The sequence below is a fragment of the Lacerta agilis genome, chromosome 7 (assembly GCF_009819535.1).
Source record: "Lacerta agilis isolate rLacAgi1 chromosome 7, rLacAgi1.pri, whole genome shotgun sequence".
Lineage (NCBI taxonomy): Eukaryota > Metazoa > Chordata > Lepidosauria > Squamata > Lacertidae > Lacerta > Lacerta agilis.
Window position 1 is genome coordinate 49,954,564 of NC_046318.1, and position 19,271 is coordinate 49,973,834.

The following is a 19,271-nucleotide window of genomic DNA, read 5'->3' on the forward strand; positions in this document are numbered from 1 at the left end:
CTTGCAGAGGACACGTTGCTGGTGTTCCGATGCACTGGCCCAAAGAGGAAGCTCAGGGACACGTGCATAGGCTTATGTAGGTCCCTCAATAGACTTAGCTAGCATCCCATTGGTCAGATTACACCCATCATTGAGGGACCTACCAATAGGGTGTTGTGGCTTGTCCAAACATTCCCACCCACAACACAGGGTTTGGCTGCCAGGTCGCGCCACAACACTCTTTGAGGGAGGACATGATTTCCCCCAATTATTTTTTATTAATTTTCCAAATTACCAATCAAACCAAATTACTTTAATACAATTTCTTAAAATCAGGTTTCCCACTCCTCTTGCAAATATGTTGTTCATTTTCTCACATAGCCACATCATCTCTTGTTTATTGTCCAGTTGTCATCCTTCACTAGTCCTTAGCCCATTCATACAGCTGACCATATTTTTTCCTCCCTACAAACAGTACCTCTGTTATATCTTATAAATATAAAATCCATTTCACGTGTGTAGTCTTTCATATACATGGTTATTTCAGGCCTGGTGTGCTGAGAGAATTAATTGCTATCTTCCCTTGTTCAGTTCTTTGCAGTGTTTATCTGGATGGGACAAGGTCACATTCCATTCCTTCCGGTGTTTACCGACTAGCGTATGAGCTGTGGCCATAAATAACTCACAGAGTACATGTCCAGTCTCTGCCATTAAAATTCCACTCTGGTGTTCTACCTTGACACACAGTTAAAAGCTAAATTTTTTCACAAGTTTGGCCTCTTGCCAGATCTATTCATCATATTGCTCTGCATTGTTCCCTCACACTCCTGGTCTAATACAAAGATAATTTTAAATAAAGTCCATTGAACCTCGAACAAGGGGGGAACACATAATAAAACCTTGTTAAATTCCTTGTTGAGCATAAATCAAAAGCCTCCCCCTTTTCCACAGTAACAGACAGAATAAAATAGCTGCAGCTACACATATCTCTTTCATTTTACCGGGGAGGACAAGAAAAAAATGAGACATTTTGAAAACCATATGAAAGCACAAAGCACTTTGTCTCCCCCTTCCTTCTCCGGTTGTTTTGAGGATTCTCAAACTTCAGAAAAATCATTCAGATACCTTCAAAGAGCCAAGCCGAGTCCTTTTGGCAGCTTATTGATTACAGCCCATTGTCATATGTCGGTCCAGGAGCACCTATTGATTAACGCCAATATTCCACATAAAGGAGGAACCAACCAAAAATCATGCTGAAGATGGAGGCCTGTCCATGGCAGGGACACACTCCCAGCAGCAGTGGTGGAGGTAAATCCTACCTATTTTAATCTGATTTTTTTGAAAATTTTCCCCAAGAATCTTTCACTTACCAGTTTCTGTTTTGACAATTCTTCTCAGTTACATAGAGAATGAAATATATGGTTGTAACAGAGGATGTCTTTCACTTAACTATACAGCCCCGCACCCTTTTGCAATTCCGTAACTACTAAAAATTAAGCAGCTGGGACTCATTTGTGGAGGTGGAAGGGCATGAGGATGAAGATTGGAAGACATCAGGTCCAGTCACTTCAGACACTAGAAAGGTAGTAAAGATTGTGGTCCAAACAAACATCAATGGTAATAAAAACTGGAAGTTCAAACATTAAATCCCCCTTTTGAGAAGTGCCCCTCGCATGGAGAAACATGAGAACTGCACCCAGCCACAGGAGCTTAGGGGGAGACAGGAATCCAGACTCCATTGCTGGATTCACTCCCCCATGGGACTTAATAACCTAGTATAAAGTCCTGTTTGGAAATAAGAACAGATAAGAAGCAGAACATGCCTTTTGCAAACATAAAAGAAATGTCACTGTTTTAATACAGCTGATTTATAGGCATTACTCTTTCAGGTGTAACATTATTTTGTGTTTCAGTTAAACATCCATCCTCCCATTATACTCTTTGGTTCTGGCTCTACAAGTGTAATTCCCCCAAAGGGGCATTCTGGGAGCCCTGCAAGATAGGGCAAGACAGGACCTGTACGTCTTCCAGTCCTAGGACCTTCTGCATGCACAGCAGGTGCTGAACTAGCCACCCTTCCAAAAAAAATCATACACAACCCAGCACAATTCTATGTACATTACCTTAGTTTTAATTGCACAATTATTAGTTTTTGTTGTGGACACATAGTCAAAAATGCTGCAACAGTTTTACATAGACTTGTTAGTTTTGTATTGCTTATCAAATCGTTCTAAAAGAGCTCTTAATGTATTTCCTGGCAGTTTTTGGTGCCTATCCCGAAGATTTTCAAGTGCAGTCTTGGCCTGTTCAAAAGAAAAAAAAAAGGAATACATTATATTGTAGAAATATATTGCAAAATAGATACTAGCCTACAGGATGTACTTTGGGATGCTTTGTACACAGTAGTTTGCCTACATGGTTGTTACTTTCACCCATGTGAGGAAACCTGCAGAAATGCTATTAGGTTATGTTTCAACAGTGCTTTTTTCTGGGGGGGGGGACAAAGGAGGACACATACCACTAAACATTTTGTGAATCTTTTCACTTTTGTCAATTTACTCTATTTATATAGTGCAGGCTACTCCCCATTTACATGGGAGTTACATTCTGAGGAACCACACATTTGAGAGAAATCATGTATATTTGAAACACCATTGAAAGAGCCTGCAAACTCCCCCCTCTGCACCCACTCCAAAAATGTGACATTTTTGGGTCATTTCAGTTGCTGTTGTTGTTCAGTCGTTCAGTCGTGTCCGACTCTTCGTGACCCCATGGACCAGAGCACGCCAGGCACGCCTATCCCTCACTGCCTCTCGCAGTTTGGCCAAACTGATGTTAGTAGCTTCGAGAACACTGTCCAACCATCTCATCCTCTGTCGTCCCCTTCTCCTTGTGCCCTCCATCTTTCCCAACATCAGGGTCTTTTCCAGGGAGTCTTCTCTTCTCATGAGGTGGCCAAAGTACTGGAGCCTCAACTTCAGGATCTGTCCTTCTAGTGAGCACTCAGGGCTGATTTCTTTGAGAATGGATAGGTTTGATCTTCTTGCAGTCCATGGGACTCTCAAGAGTCTCCTCCAGCACCATAATTCAAAAGCATCAATTCTACGGCGATCAGCCTTCTTTATGGTCCAGCTCTCACTTCCGTACATTACTACTGGGAAAACCATAGCTTTAACTATACGGACCTTTGTCAGCAAGGTGATGTCTTTGCTTTTTAAGATGCTGTCTAGGTTTGTCATTGCTTTTCTCCCAAGAAGCAGGCGTCTTCTAATTTCGTGACTGCTGTCACCATCTGCAGTGATCATGGAACCCAAGAAAGTGAAATCTCTCACTGCCTCCATTTCTTCCCCTTCTATTTGCCAGGAGGTGATGGGACCAGTGGCCATGATCTTGGTTTTTTTGATGTTGAGCTTCAGACCATATTTTGCGCTCTCTTCTTTCACCCTCATTAAAAGGTTCTTTAATTCTTCCTCACTTTCTGCCATCAAGGTAGTATCCTCAGCATATCTGAGGTTGTTGATATTTTTTCCGGCAATCTTAATTCCGGTTTGGGATTCATCCAGTCCAGCCTTTCGCATGATGAATTCTGCATATAAGTTAAATAAGCAGGGAGACAATATACAGCCTTGTCGTACTCCTTTCCCAATTTTGAACCAGTCAGTTGTTCCATATCCAGTTCTAACTGTAGCTTCTTGTCCCACATAGAGATTTCTCAGGAGACAAATGAGGTGATCCGGCACTCCCATTTCTTTAAGAACTTGCCATAGTTTGCTGTGGTCAACACAGTCAAATGCTTTTGCATAGTCAATGAAGCAGAAATAGATGTTTTTCTGGAACTCTCTAGCTTTCTCCATAATCCAGCGCATGTTTGCAATTTGGTCTCTGGTTCCTCTGCCCCTTCGAAATCCAGCTTGCACTTCTGGGAGTTCTCGGTCCACATACTGCTTAAGCCTGCCTTGTAGAATTTTAAGCATAACCTTGCTAGCGTGTGAAATGAGTGCAATTGTGCGGTAGTTGGAGCATTCTTTGGCACTGCCCTTCTTTGGGATTGGGATGTAGACTGATCTTCTCCAATCCTCTGGCCACTGCTGAGTTTTCCAAACTTGCTGGCATATTGAGTGTAGCACCTTAACAGCATCCTCTTTTAAAATTTTAAATAGTTCAGCTGGAATATCATCACTTCCACTGGCCTTGTTGTTAGCAAGGCTTTCTAAGGCCCATTTGACTTCACTCTCCAGGATGTCTGGCTCAAGGTTAGCAACCACATTACCTGGGGTGTATGAGACCTCCATATCTTTCTGGTACAATTCCTCTGTGTATTCTTGCCACCTCTTCTTGATGTCTTCTGCTTCTGTTAGGTCCTTTCCACTTTTGTCCTTAATTGTGGTAATCTTTGTACGAAATGTTCCTTTCATATCTCCAATTTTCTTGAACAAATCTCTGGTTTTTCCCATTCTGTTATTTTCCTCTATTTCTTTGCATTGCTTGTTTAGAAAGGCCCTCTTGTCTCTCCTTGCTATTCTTTGGAAATCTGCATTCAATTTCCTGTATCTTTCACGATCTCCCTCGCATTTTGCTTGTCTTCTCTCCCCCGCTATTTGTAAGGCCTCATTGGACAGCCACTTTGCTTTCTTGCATTTCTTTTTCATTGGGATGGTTTTCGTTGCTGTCTCCTGTATAATGTTACAAGCCTCCATCCACAGTTCTTCAGGTACTCTATCCACCAAATCTAAATCCTTGAATCTGTTCTTCACTTCAACTGTGTATTCATAAGGAATTTGATTTAGATTGAATCTTACTGGCCCAGTGGTTTTTCCTACTTTCTTCCGTTTAAGCTGGAATTTTGCTATAAGAAGCTGATGATCTGAGCCACAGTCAGCTCCAGGTCTTGTTTTTGCTGAGTGTATAGAGCTTCTCCATCTTTGGCTGCAGAGAATATAATCAATCTGATTTCGATGTTGCCCATCTGGTGATGTCCATGTGTAGAGTCGTCTCTTGTGTTGTTGGAAAAGAGTGTTTGTGATGACCAGCTTGTTCTCTTGACAGAACTCAATTAGCCTTTGCCCTGCTTCATTTTGATCTCCAAGGCCAAACCTGCCAGTTGTTCCTTTTATCTCTTGACTCCCTACTTTAGCATTCCAATCCCCTATAATGAGAAGAACATCCTTCTTTGGTGTCATTTCTATAAGGTGTTGTAAGTCTTCATAGAATTGGTCAATTTCAGTTTCTTCAGCACTGGTAGTTGGTGTATAAACTTGGATTACTGTGATGTTAAAAGGTCTGCCTTGGATTCGTATCGAGATCATTCTATCATTTTTGAAATTGCATCCCAGTACAGCTTTCGCCACTCTTTTGTTGACTATGAGGGCCACTCCATTTCTTTTACAGGATTCCTGCCCACAGTAGTAGATATGATAGTCATCCGAACTGAATTCGCCCATTCCTGTCCATTTTAGTTCACTGATGCCTAGGATGTCAATGTTTATTATTGCCATCTCATTTTTTACCACATCCAGCTTACCAAGGTTCATGGTTCTTACATTCCAGGTTCCTATGCAATACTTTTCTTTACAGCATTGGACTTTCCTTTCGCTTCCAGGCATATCCGCAACTGAGCGTCCTTTCGGCTTTGGCCCAGCCGCTTCATCAGCTCTGGATCTACTTGTACTTGTCCTCCGCTCTTCCCCAGTAGCATGTTGGACGCCTTCCGACCTGAGGGGCTCATCTTCCAGCGTCATATCTTTTATATGCCTGTTGTCTTTGTCCATGGAGTTTTCTTGGCAGGGATACTGGAGCGGCTTGCCAGTTCCTTCTCCAGGTGGATCACGTTTGGTCCAAACTCTCCACTATGACCTGTCCATCTTGACCTGTCCATAGCTTCCCTGAGTAATTCAAGCCCCTTCGCCACGACAAGGCAGTGATCCAAGGCAGTGAAACACCATTGAAAGAGCCTGCAAACTCCCCCCTCTGCACCCACTCCAAAAATGTGACATTTTTGGGTCATTTCTGGGCTTGGTGCAATGCATGGTTGCACACATATTGAAACTCTGCCTCAAAAAGTTTAAACATCAATAAGTTAAGGAGAGGGAATGCTGAGTGAAGAACATAATGCACAAAAGTATATATAATGAAGCCTAGCTCTGGTTGTATAGATTGAGGAAGTCAGTGTGCAGAATACAATTTAGAACTGAAAGAGGAGAAAAACAATAGGAAAAAATTCTTATGTTTTTGTATTTCCAAGTATAGAGTTCACTTACTTTTTCAGCCAGCTCTGTCGCAGAAATATTTGGATCATATGGGATTGGTTCTCCAATATATGTCCTCAATTTCACTGGAAACCCTCCATATATGGGAAGGAGAAAACCTGGAAATTTCTTTTGCAGCCATTTTGTCAGCCCTGTAAAAGAAAGCGACCGCATATCAAATTTGACCTTAGTTAGCATTCTGTTAAGCAATTGCAATCAATCCACCCCAAGAAGGAAAAGTTAAATAATATGAGTGCTTGGGAAAAGTTATGCAACATTCAATCGGCTCTTCTTAGCTCTTATCAATTGGGGCCATAAGATGTACAATAGACTGCAGAATATGGTTTATTTCCTGCTCTGTTAGTGTCCATGTTGGGCTTCCTACCACTTTTATAGATTATAGTTTTGTTTTAAATCTAACAGAAAACTAAACAAAGGCATTTTTACACACTACTGGGGAAGGCAGCACAGATAAGTGTCCACGGAATAAACTCCGCTAGTAGGTAGGCAATAGATAATTTTATGGTTTAAAAAAAATCATAGTCTATTATTAAAACATATATTGCCTGAAACTGCATGTCTTGCTCCACCAAGAAACATCAGATATTTAACTCACTTGTCTTTCCAAAGGTCCTGTATGCTTCACAACTGTTTTGTGTAAATATTGGGATGATGGGCTAGAAGAATGAAAGATGAAACAAAAATGAAAGAAAGGCGAGAAGTGGATAATTACCTCGTCCTGACCACCCCACCTTTATTTATTTTTTAAGGACAAAGAAGAATGCTTCACACCTGGGATTATTATGAGAAGCAAGTCACAAATTACGCAATTGCTTCAAAATATCTATTCAAATATCTCAGATGAAGAAACTTCACAAGCTGTCCCCCAGATTTTCAGGAATTGAAGAGAAAAAAGGGGGCAAAGGCTGTTTTTCTTATTAAACATTATTGATTTCAGTAGCTTTTTTAAAAAGCAGGGATGGGAAAGCAGGGATATCATTTGACCCCAAAACAGGATATTTGCCATCCTCGGCTATGGAGGATGCTAAATCAAGGATGTCAACCAATACGTCATATCCAGGATAATTGTGAAGACAATGCAAATTGCCCAAAGATCACTCACCACTTTCGCCTCCAAAGCGAGCCGAGCGAAACCTGTGCGGTTATTCCACATTAAGGTGTAGTCATTGCTAAAGTTTGCTTCTAAAGCTCCACCAGGTGTAATGCCCAATAAATGGCCTTTCTTCAGAATTTCCACACATTCAGCTTTCTTGAAATCTCTCAAAAAGATCACATCCCAAAACATATTCAGCCCTGAAAAAGTAAGCCCCAAATAGAAAAATGCATTTTACATAATTCTTATTTAGGCAATAGTGTGTATACTATACAATTGTTATTATTCCAAAGATATTGCTCTATTATGGATCAACTAGGGTTTCATGGAAGGGGGACTTTATGCTAGTTCCCCTTTTGCACACATGTTCTGGAATTGCCTCCCCCCCCCCCTTTCTTTAAAAACGCAGAATGAGGTTGAGTGCTGAGGTGAGCACCTTTTGGAGAAGTGTTCCTCCAGTCAAGTCTGCAGTACAACAGACTGATGTTCAAGTTTGCATCATGATAAAAATACAGCCCATAGTGCCTTGCTGGACAATCCAAGTCCTCAATTCCTATATGCTGCTTGGGTTTTGGATACAGCAGACACTCACACATAGACAGTTACACACACAGAGAGAGAGAACAGAGAGGAACCCATGCTGTTGGAAACCTGCCTCCACCAGCAGAAGCCCATCTTTTCAGCCAGACAGGAGGTTAGGTGCTCCATTATTTTACCCAATGGAATGCCCCCCAACAGAGCTCTCTGTGCTACTGGGCCTGTTTGGGCTCTGACCTCACCTGTTTTGCTTTATTTTTTAAAATTGACCTATATGTGGTGCATTGTTTCCTGGTGTGGCTGCTGTTTGATGATGGGGTGGGGCAGTGGAGGGCCATGAACACTGTGCAACAAGGATACCACATGCGTTTGCTTGCAGTGTCACTTGGGGCATAAAAGGTGTGTGTGGGAGTGCTTGATTGACGATTGTTTAATGGGTTGGTTTTGCTATGAAAGCCGTGGACCTGTATGTGGACTTCTGCTCTTTTCCTTAGCTGTAGCTCCCACCCCATCCCAAGTGGTGTATGAATACAGTGAACTTTTTCACAGGTGGTTTACTAGTGAACATGCTCCCAAACAGGATTCCATTCTTTGCATTGTTCTTCCCAGTAAGACATATCCATCTTTATTAGTAACTGATTTTTGCTAAACTCTTTCTACCTGAGGGTATCATCAAGTTGCGGACCCGGTTTTGTTTTACACCTTGTTCTATTCTGGCATTAAAGGCAGCAGCAATTATTATATGAGAACCTGTAGATATAGTGTAGAAATCCAATGAAACATTATCCAGATTCCCACCATTTTTTTATCCTTGAGGAAGAATGTAGACAATTGTACAAGTAAGCACAAAATTTCTTTATGGAAGCCTTGAGATTACTGGGGTAAAAAAATTGCATTCTTGTAGACGTTTTGAGGTCAGTTAATGTTCACCTGCAACCTATGATCAAGGACCAGAAGACCGGGGTCTACATGCTTTACTGGAAACATAGCCTGATTCAAATAAGATGCCTAAAACATTATTGGGAGAAGAGGTTGAGGCTCTAAATGACCCAAAACAAGTCTGTAGTTTTCCGTTTCCTATTAAAATTGACACAGCCCATTTGGATTCTCTGCTGCCAATGTCCAGATTACCTCTGAAACCATGAGAAACAAAGATCTCAAAGTATGATAGGTATATGAATGGACTTCAAAACAAATCCACTCCACAATTGTAGAATGCATCTTCTTGCTGGGAATTATGGATATGTGGGGGTAGCCTGCGGATGGGACGGCCGGTAATGCTGGAGTCCTGCTCCCACCACGCCGTGAAAAGGGTCTGTTGGCCACGATCTGAAGGTTTTAGCTTGTGAGTTCGGATTGTTGTTGCCTCGGAAGTTCTCTGCGAGCGTCTGTGAGTTCCAAAATGTTCCGGAAAATAAGAAGAACTAAACTAAAAGGTGGCCAAAAACTACACGGCCAAATAAAAGGTTTCTCAAAATGAAAATGAAATACCGGTAAATACAACTGAGACTGCAGTCTGGTGAAGAAGCCTACCGCTACCCTGTGTGGTTAGTTTCATTTTCTCTTTCTCTCTGTGCTTGCCACGCAACGATGTTCTTACTCGGATGCCTCGCACTTTCTCCACACTACAAACAGGGAGTGGCCACTATTTATTAAAGGGTCAACCAACGTCATAACAAGCATAACAACCAATTACAGTCCTGTTACCGTGCTAACTTTAGGCGGGAAGAAGACTAACGACCGTTACCTTATTTAAAGTTAGAGCGCCTTTTTTTACCCACGGAAGGATCCATGCAGTGAGCTGCTCGTCGGATCCTTTTTCTACTTTTCCTTCCAAGGCGGAAGGATATAATAAAGCAAACATAACTAACCATAAATAAACATAAATAACCACAGGTGCGAAAACACCTGCGAAACGCTGTCAGTAAGTGAGGAGGCGGCAAGCCAGCCAGGGAATGCCCAGACGTGAGAGCGGGAAGGGGCGGGGGCAGGGACAAGAGCGAGGGGGCGTGTCTGCGAGGCTGGGCACGCGCGCGGAAGAGACCGGGCTGATAGCATCGACGTCGCCTTCCCCTCCCCAGCAACAGCGCCGCTCGCTTCTTGCAGCCCCGCCCGTGGATCGAGATCGTGCAGCCGAGCGTGACGTGGTGTCCTAGCGCCCGTTAATTTAATGGGCATAATACCCACGAATATGGAAGAATAATGTAGAATTGTGGTGGTTTGTGATACCAGCCCTCAGGAATGATTGTGTATTTGGAATGTGCTCATATACAGTTGCAATTGAAATTATTCAACCCCCATTGTAAATTCATTTGGATGGTGTAGCCCTTTGGAGTGTCAGGTTTAGAGGGCAATATTGTTGTGTATTAATTAAGACATTCTGTCAGCCGGGTGGAGTAATGCCATTGGTCAATTTCACAAGTACAAGCACAATCCACAGCCTGATTGGGTCCCGCCGGAAAGTTTGAAAATTATTGGTTCCCGCTTAAATGTATCTTTCCTCTCTGTACCAGTGTGTCTATAAATAGAGATTCCCCTGCCCCCCTTTCCCCAGTCTTGTCCTATCCTTACAATAAAGAGCTGTTCACAAAGAAGTGTCACTGGACTTATTGCTCCCAGAAACCAAGACACAACAAATATAATATTGACAGAGCCATGCTCGGCCTTGCATTGGGTCATTGGGCTTCACATGCACATTGGTTTGTCAAGTCACATGCCAAGGATTCTTGGAACAAGGAGGACATATTCATTCCAGTCCTTTACTCTGAGGCAATGTTAACTGTAAACATGGCCAGGAAAGTGGAGTGACTTGTTTCCTCCTGCCTAACTGTATTTTGAGTTGGCTAAATTTAATTTGCTTTAGAGATCCTTTAGGCCATTATACTTAATAAGTAAGACCTTTCCTTCATAATACTGTGACCCGAGTCTTCCTTATGGTGTGTTTTCTGTTGAAAAACACCCTGAAGAAAGAAATGAATTGGAAATAATTATTCATCCTTGCAGGGGCTTGGTGAGAAATAACCTTCCCCACGACTAACTTACTTTTTCACCTGCTGCTGCCATTTTAGTTATCTGTGGTTTTTTACCTGCTTGCCTGATACACTGTTTTATATATTAGAGCATTGTTTTATATCTTAGGGAGCATTGTTTTATGTCAGATTTAACACATGTTTAATGTAAAAATACATAATTTAAATATAAATAAATTACCTGGAACCCTATACAGGGCATGATGAATTACTGTATGGAACAGTCTCCCTGTCTCTTTATAAAATTTTGCCACAAAAAAGGCATACCCGGCAACAATAATTGGGTGATGAAGAATAACAATCCCTGGTCCTTTAGGGAGATGTTCCATGCCAACAATTTCATGACCTAAAATAATACAAAATGAGACAAATTAACATTACTTTGTTGAAACGTTAATAAAATATCAAAATGTTTTACTGGAGATAATCAGTGTGGTTCAAAAAACTGAAATTTAGGCAAAAAGCTCTGCTATATCCTCCAGCTTTCTGGATATTGGGCCTACAACTCTCATGATGCCTAGCTAACAGGACCAGTGGTCAGGGATTATGGGAACTGTAGACCAAAACATCTGGAGGGCCGGACGTTGGGGGTGCCTATACTATGTTGTCATCCACACCTAACAGGACTTTCTCTGTGTTCGTCCCAGAATTAATGGCGGGAAGGGGAATTTCTCCTCTCATGGAGAAATTCCTTCCTTGCTTTCTTCGAGGCGCAGATGGAAACAGTTTTGCCCAGTCTTTGATTGAGCAATTTTCTGTTTTAATCTACTTTTAGCTTTATGTATTATTATGATAAATGTTTTGGAGATTTTAAAATGTTATTTTAAGTGCAGTATTACCCTTCTGCACAGGGTTGCTTTGGGAAAGAGCTATCCAGGGCCTGGAGTACATTTATCCCCTCTCCCTAAGAGCTCCAACTTCAGGCATCTTCAGAACATTTTCTGAATCACTTTATACCAAGCTGTTTCCACCACAGATGCACCCCTAAGTAGTTACAGGTTCTCATGCTTATTGCCCAGATTTGGGTTTAGCAGTGTATTTTTGATTTTTATATCAACTCCTAAAGAAATATGAGTCCTCTAGGAAGCATTCAGAATATAGGAAGAATCCTGCTGATCAGGCCTAAGGCCTGTATAGTCCACTGTCCTGTTTCCCCCCAGTGTCCATCTAAAGCAGTACTGCCATCACCACATCCTGTGCTGGCAAATTCCATCGTTTATGTTTCACAGCTACCTTGTGGTTTATCATGCTCAGGAAAATTGCACCCTCAAAGTCTCACTATACAATTAATCACATTGGCTATGTACCCACTACACACTTAAAACCAATCTATCTCCCTTTCCACAATCCATGAAACCATTTTAAAAGGGCTTTGCTAATTGCATCTCTGCGAGGTGTAAACAACATTCTCCAGGTTTGTTTTGGAGAGGAGGCATGTTTTAATGGTGTTTATGCAGCCATCAACTGACCCTTTCTTCTGTTACTTCTCTTGATTTCATACCTTATAAAAAGTTTTTTTCTTTATCATTATTTATTACATATATAAATATTCATGCCTTTGTTTTGATCCTTATGGAGTCAACCGGAACATGTAGCTGTTGGGAACCTGAGGTGGGTTTGGAGGTCCAGTCCTGATGCACTGTGGCAACTATTGTTCCAGTTCTTCATACCTGAAATTCTGATGCTCAGTCCTATGAAATTATACTGGCTCATAAGGTGGAATTACTGGTATGAAAGGAACATGTACCGGTACTCACCATGCCATATCTTTCCAAGTAGCTCAACAAGTAGAGCCACAAATTGCCTTGCCTTGTCCCAAAATTTGCTATAAAAATCAGTTTCTTGGTGGTTATTCATCTTCTTGTAAGCAAAGAGCAAAAATGAGATAGCACAGCCAACAAAATATAAATATAACCATAATGAATAAATCAAAATCGGAAGCAGGAATAACCATCGAGGGTGAACCACATAGTTCAGGAATTCTTCCAAATAAGTAACACTAATCCAGTTTTCCAAAATTTGAATAAACCAGCTCATTGTTTCCTGATCTGAAGCACAAAGTTTATGCAAATGAAATAAATGAATCAAGTGAAATTCACCTCAGTTGTGATGGTATCATTCCCCCCACTGTTTACCTGGAAAAGAGAAAATGCTGGAATGTAAATGAGCTTAGCAGCAATGCCAAGAGAAATAGAATTGAGCATGTAATTCTCAAACAGAATTTTGACATAATTTGTTTACAGGAGACACACATTGGAAAATAATAATAAAAGAATCCTAACTAACAAAAAAATTAAGTTTGGTCAAACATCATTTAGATGGAGACTAAATGAAGACATATTAGAGGACCAATCTTTTGTGGATAAAGCAAGGAAAGCTCTGGGAGACTATTTTGATCTAAATCTGAAAAAGGAGGTTTCATTGCAGATAGTGTGGGATGCCAGCAAGGCAGTTATGATAGGGCTGTTTGTCCAACAAAATTCAATAAAAAAGCAAGGAAAGGGGGGGGGAAGAAAAATTTTAGATGAAATTTTAGAAATAGAGAAAAAATATTTCGAGCATGCCAATAAGTCAGGAAAATTATTGGCATGGCATATAAGGAAAAATGAGTCAAAAAATTATATCAACAAAATAAAGGCGAATGGCAAGATAACAGAAAACCAAAAGAAATTAGGGATGAATCTATAAACAATTTTTTTTTTTTACTTACATTCCTGGTGAGTCTAAATTGCCTTGGCTTCAGTCACCACTCTGTATAAGCACCAGAAGTCCTGTTGGGTGCACTTTTTCATGGGCTAATTTCCAGCTGTATTGAGACACGTCCGTTTCTGTGGTGGTTTAAAGAGACTGTGATGGGTGTCCCATTTGTATGAAGAGATGAGGCATTATGAAAATGAGGGAAGGATTAGGGAGCCTTCTATTTGGAAGTTGTGGCCATTTGTAATTAAACATGAAATATGGAGTCACACCTACAATAGCATTCATATGGCAAAATAATATATCAGGTCACAGAGTAAAGGTAGAAATTGTGGCAAGTGTGTTATCTCCCTTTATTTGTAGTCTCTCCCTCCCAGTCAGGTACAATATGTATGTTGTGTAATACATAAGCTTCAAAACATGTTCTGTTGCAGTATTTAATCCTATTGCATAAGTAAAAGGTCTTTCATTGGCACTTGACTCTTTAATTCTACAGCAAATGAGGATTTCATTAACACCTTCTGAGTTTGAATACTGAATCTCAAGTAATCATCCTCAGTAATCAATAAACCTGACCAGTCTGTTGTGCTCCAGGCATTTTCCTGAGATCTCCAATACCATCTGTTTGATCACTGAAATTAAATTCTCCCATTCTGATTTTACTGCAGGCAGCTGGTTGAAAAGCTTCTTCACTAGTTGCCCCTGCAGTCTGCATTGCTTGATCAGGAGCAAAAAAGTTCCAGGTTGACATGCTTTGACATCAAAGGGTCTCTGGTATTTGGTACATGTTCAATATTGTCAGGTGGAGGCGAAGGAAGTCAGTTAAGTTGCATACACATATGGTGGTCTGTTTAACTCTCTTTTCGCAGAGAAGAGGTATTCCTTTTAACAGAGGAGTAGCATTTTCCTGCCTTAAGAAAGATTTGTCAACAGGGGAGAAGTAATTTGATAGCTTGCCTTGTTTAATTTGTTTGACATGATTAGTTTGTTCTAACTTTCTCTTTTGCAATCTTCTAATGACCATTATAGTCATACCTCGGGTTGCGAATGTGATCCGTGTGGGAGGCACGTTCGCAACCTGCAGCATTCGCAACCCACGTGCGTGACACGATTTGGCGCTTCTGTGCATGCCCATGACGTCATTTTGTGCTTCTGCGCATGCATGAGTGTGGGGATAGCCAGCAGATGGGACGACCAGTAATCCCGGAGTTCCTGCTCCCACTGGCCGTGAAAGGGTCCGCTGGCTATGATCTGAAGGTAGTTGTCGTGAGTTCTGGAGGTTTCCGAAGGTTTTTGGAGATTCCGGAGGTTTCCGGATAGGAAAGATAGGCTAAGCTAAATAGTGGCCAAAACTTAGAAGGCCAAATAAACGTTTTTGAAATAAAAGAAATAAAAACTAAGAGACTGCAGTCAATGGTGAAGAAGCTCTCAACTACTCTGTGTGGCTTGGTTTCTCTTTCGGTTTCTCTCTGGCTTGTCTCGCACTGATGTTCTCTCTGGCTTGTCTCGTGTGTTCTCCACACACGCTACAGAGAGCAGAGACTATTTATTAGGAAGTTAAACATCGTCACAACATTAACAACAACAAATTGGCGTGCTTTGCTCCCAGCGCGGAGGGATCCAGGCAGCAAACCTTCTGCCGGATCCTTTACCTTCCTTGGGATGTGCGGAAGGTTACCTTAAAGAAAACATAAAGCAAACAGGTGCAGGAGCACCTTAAAATGTATTCCCACATGTGAGCACCAAAACCCAGAAGTAACCCATTCTGGTATTTCCGGGTTTGACACAGTCCACAACCTGAAAACGCACAACTCACAGCGTTCGCAACCCGAGGTAAGTAAGTAAGTACTTTATTACGGTCAACGACCAGCACACACACACACAAAAAGACACATACAGAATCAATAATAAATGCAATTTAAAATTGATCTGAGATTTGATCTAAAAGGGGTTGGCCGTATTAAAATTAAAGTACATTAAAATTAATAATTATTGCTTTAAAAGAATAAATTTAGAAATTAATTTAAAAATCAACAATTCAGATTATTATAATACTTAAATCAAAAGAAGGATCAGGAGCCACCTAATTGTGCAGACCGAAGCTTAATAGCGACAGCACAGAACTTTGCCACCGCAGCAGTGACCTTAGGGTTGGCATCTGAGAGGAGCCAATGGGCGTAGTGTTCTTCGGGATATCCAGGAGACTCACATAATAGCGGAGAGATAAGTTCATTCCGTAAAGCCCTATAAAAGCAGCAACGGAGAAGTACATGGTCTGTAGTCTCTACTTCTCCAGAGTCGTAAGTTGTAAGTATCTCCGCTCCTCTGGGGTTAAAAAAGAGGGACTTTACTTAAGTCATTTTGCCTCTCGATAGCCATTAGCCTCTGCTTTACTAATGCCCTTGCTGTGTTGTAACTATGTGAACACAGGTAAGCTGGATGTAAACCTATGCTCGTCATCTTGTTTTCTATGGCTTTGCTCCAAGAGGAGCGATGTTTATCCTTTAATATCAATGGGGCAAAGCCCTGAGGATTAAGATGAACTATCAGTCAAAGGTTACAGGCCTGTGTCCAGAGTCTCGCCTCGACGCAGACCATGCCTGTTTCGAGACGAAGAGCAGCATTTGGCACACATGGAGGCACCTGGAGGGCTGCTCTGATAAATTTTGACTGGACCCTTTCAAGAAGGGTCAGATTTGGTGGAGGGGCACAAAGTTGAGCCCCATAAAGCAATTGAGCTAGCACTTTAGCCTCAAAGAGTTTTAGAGCCGCAGGTACATAGTGTGCACCGTTGGATCCTAAAAAGCCTAAGATTGCAGAGGTGGACTTCTGGGCTGCAGCCACAACTTGTGTTAAGTGGGCTTTCCTCGACCCTCTGTCGTGGAAAACTATGCCCAAGTATTTAAAACAATGGACTTGCTCGATTTTTCGTCCGTTGATACTCCAAGGTCGTGTCTTAGGACACTTAGCAAATGTCATTACTTTGGTCTTCTGATAGTTAATAGTAAGACAGGCCTCTTTACAATATTGAGCAAGGGACCGGAGCGCCCGTCTTAATCCAACTGGAGTCCTGGACAAGATCAGGGCATCGTCTGCATACAGGAGAATAGAGATAGGCCTATCTGCCAGTTTGGGTGGATGGAAATCAGAACTTGATAGTTTAGATATTATATCATTAATAAAGTAATTGAACAGCAGGGGGGCTAGTACGCATCCCTGCTTGACACCCAACTGAGTAGGCACCCGCTGTGTCAGATGTCCCTGATGGGAGCAGCGGACCAGGAGGCGTGTGTTTGTATATATTGATCATATAAGAAGGAAAAGGCGAGGATCAATTGTTGAGGATTTCATCTTCTCCCAAAGCTTATTTCGCGAGATGGAATCAAAAGCGGTTTTTAAGTCTATACCCGAGGTATGACAGTATTGTTCACTCCCCTGCTTACAATCCTTTTATCACCAGCTTCTCAAGATTTCTGAGCATTAATAAAGCATCTGACGTTCCTTAATAAAGCATCTGACTGCTGTGTCATGCAGTACTTTGTCTGCAATTGAGTCACAAACACATGAAAAACAAATATCCATGGGATGTAAAAGTCAAATCGGACTGGAATCCCCCCCCCCAGGTTTTTAATCTTCTGTAGTCTCTTCATGAATCACTTGAAGTAGAGTTAAAACCAATTAAAACTCATTCAAACCACTTAAAGGTAAAGGTAAAGGTACCCCTGACCATTAGGTCCAGTCGTGTCCGACTCTGGGGTTGCGGCGCTCATCTTGCTCTATAGGCCAAGGGAGCTGGCGTTTGTCCGCAGACAGCTTCCGGGTCATGTGGTCAGCATGACAAAGCCGCTTTCTGGCAAACCAGACCAGCGCACGGAAATGTCGTTTACCTTCCCACCGGAGCGGTCCCTATTTATTTACTTGCACTTTGACGTGCTTTCGAACTGCTAGGTGGGCAGGAGCTGGGACCGAACAACGGGAGCTCACCCCGTCACAGGGATTCGAACCGCCGACCTTCTGATCAGCAAGCCCTAGACTCTGTGGTTTAACCCACAGCGCCACCTGGGTCCCTATTCAAACCACTTAAAACCTACTAAAAAGCAGATAAAAACCACAGGCCTTCCAGAGAGAGATGTTGCCTTGCAAGCTGCTGAGTCCCTTCCAGGCAGTGTCCCACTTCATCGCCTGACACTCCAGATAGATAGATAGATAGATAGATAGATAGATAGATAGATAGATATTATTACGGCCATTGGCCCATTGCGCACGATTTTTCAAACAACATATATATATATATATACTTAGCCTTTCTACTTAGAACTTCGAAAGGACTTTAAAGTAACAGACTAAGCCGGGGGTCGGCAACCCGTGGCTCGTGAGCCGCATGCGGCTCTTTGAAAGGGCTGCCTCGGCTCCGGGCAGGGCCGGCGCTTAGCACCGAAATGTAGGCAGCGCCGCGCCATGCTGCTGGCCCACCCACTTGCCGCGCTGCTGCCCCGCCTGCGCCGCTGCCCCGCCTTGGGGGGGGGGCTCCCGCTGATCGGGCCGCTATGGTTGGTGCTTAGGGGGCTGCCTGCTGTGCCTAGAGCGCTGAGGGAGCCCCCAGGTTCGGGCCGCGCGGCGGCCAATTGTTTGCCGTCGGCGCGGGAGGGCGATGGGCCCTGCCGCCACCGACACTTTCGTTGGGGGCCTCTCGCTGGGCCTGGCGGGCTGCGGGAGCCCCAGGATCGGGCCGCGTGACGGCCGAAGAGATGGAGGCAGGGCCGCCTCCGCTGGTTTCAGGGGCCTCCCGCTGGGCCTGGCAGGCTGCGGGAGCACCAGGATCGGGCCGCGTGGCGGCCGAAGGGATTGCGGCGGGCCGCGATGCGCTGCCGCTGTCGCTGTTGCTTTGGGGGCTTCCCGCTGGGCCTGGCAGGCTGCGGGACCCCCCGGGGATCGGGCCGCGTGGCGGCCAAAGGGATGGCGGCGGGGCGCGATGCGCTGCTGCCATCGCTGCTGCTGTGGGGGCTTCCCGCTGGGCCTTTCTTAGTTCGCTTGCCAACCTATCTTAGAGGGGGAAGCACTCTCTCCCACCCCACCCCCAAAAACAACTTTGAGCTTAACCCCAAAAAACAGGGGTAGATCACTGCTGAAAGTAGATCACAGTTTCTTGGGAGTTGGCCACCCCTGGTATAAGACATGTAACTAGAATAAAAAAAATTTAAAAAACCAAGCAAATAATTGTAATAAAGCACTGCTATAATTATATATAATTTCCCTAAAATTTTGCTTTCATTCGCCTTTCCGTGCTGAAATGTCGCAACCTGAACGACCATGGCTTGCGCCCCCCCCCCCAGTTTTGATCCTGGGTACGCCCCTGAGTCAATGCAAAAAAGTAAGAACTTATTCTTGTTGTTTTTACTGATTATACTTAGCATTGGCTCCTATACGTTATTTATTATTATTGCATTAAGGTAAGAAAAAATATATGCAGCGTTATATTTGTTTTAAATGTCGCAATGGTTTTGCGGCTCCCAGTTGTTGTTTTTTCCTTTGGAAACGGGTCCAAGTGGCTCTTTTCGTCTTAAAGGTTGCAGACCCCTGGACTAAGCAGTAAATTTACAACATAAAACATCACCCCCTATTTATAAAATTATAAAAACATCAATTAAGGTAACACATAATTACATCCTG

General features: G+C 42.8%; 1 protein-coding gene across 1 annotated transcript; it reads right to left on the reverse strand.

Moving 5' to 3' along the window:
* Window positions 1–2,086: 2,086 nt before the first annotated feature.
* LOC117049384 (transmembrane protein 68-like) lies at window positions 2,087–13,860 on the reverse strand. Its single transcript, XM_033154049.1, has 7 exons — window positions 13,615–13,860; window positions 12,662–13,039; window positions 11,086–11,250; window positions 7,348–7,538; window positions 6,841–6,901; window positions 6,237–6,376; window positions 2,087–2,282 (listed from the first exon to the last, which is right to left on the reverse strand). Exons 2-7 carry the CDS (start codon window positions 12,939–12,941, stop codon window positions 2,169–2,171), a joined length of 951 nt encoding a protein of 316 aa, XP_033009940.1. The 5' UTR covers window positions 12,942–13,039; window positions 13,615–13,860; the 3' UTR covers window positions 2,087–2,168.
* Window positions 13,861–19,271: the final 5,411 nt, after the last annotated feature.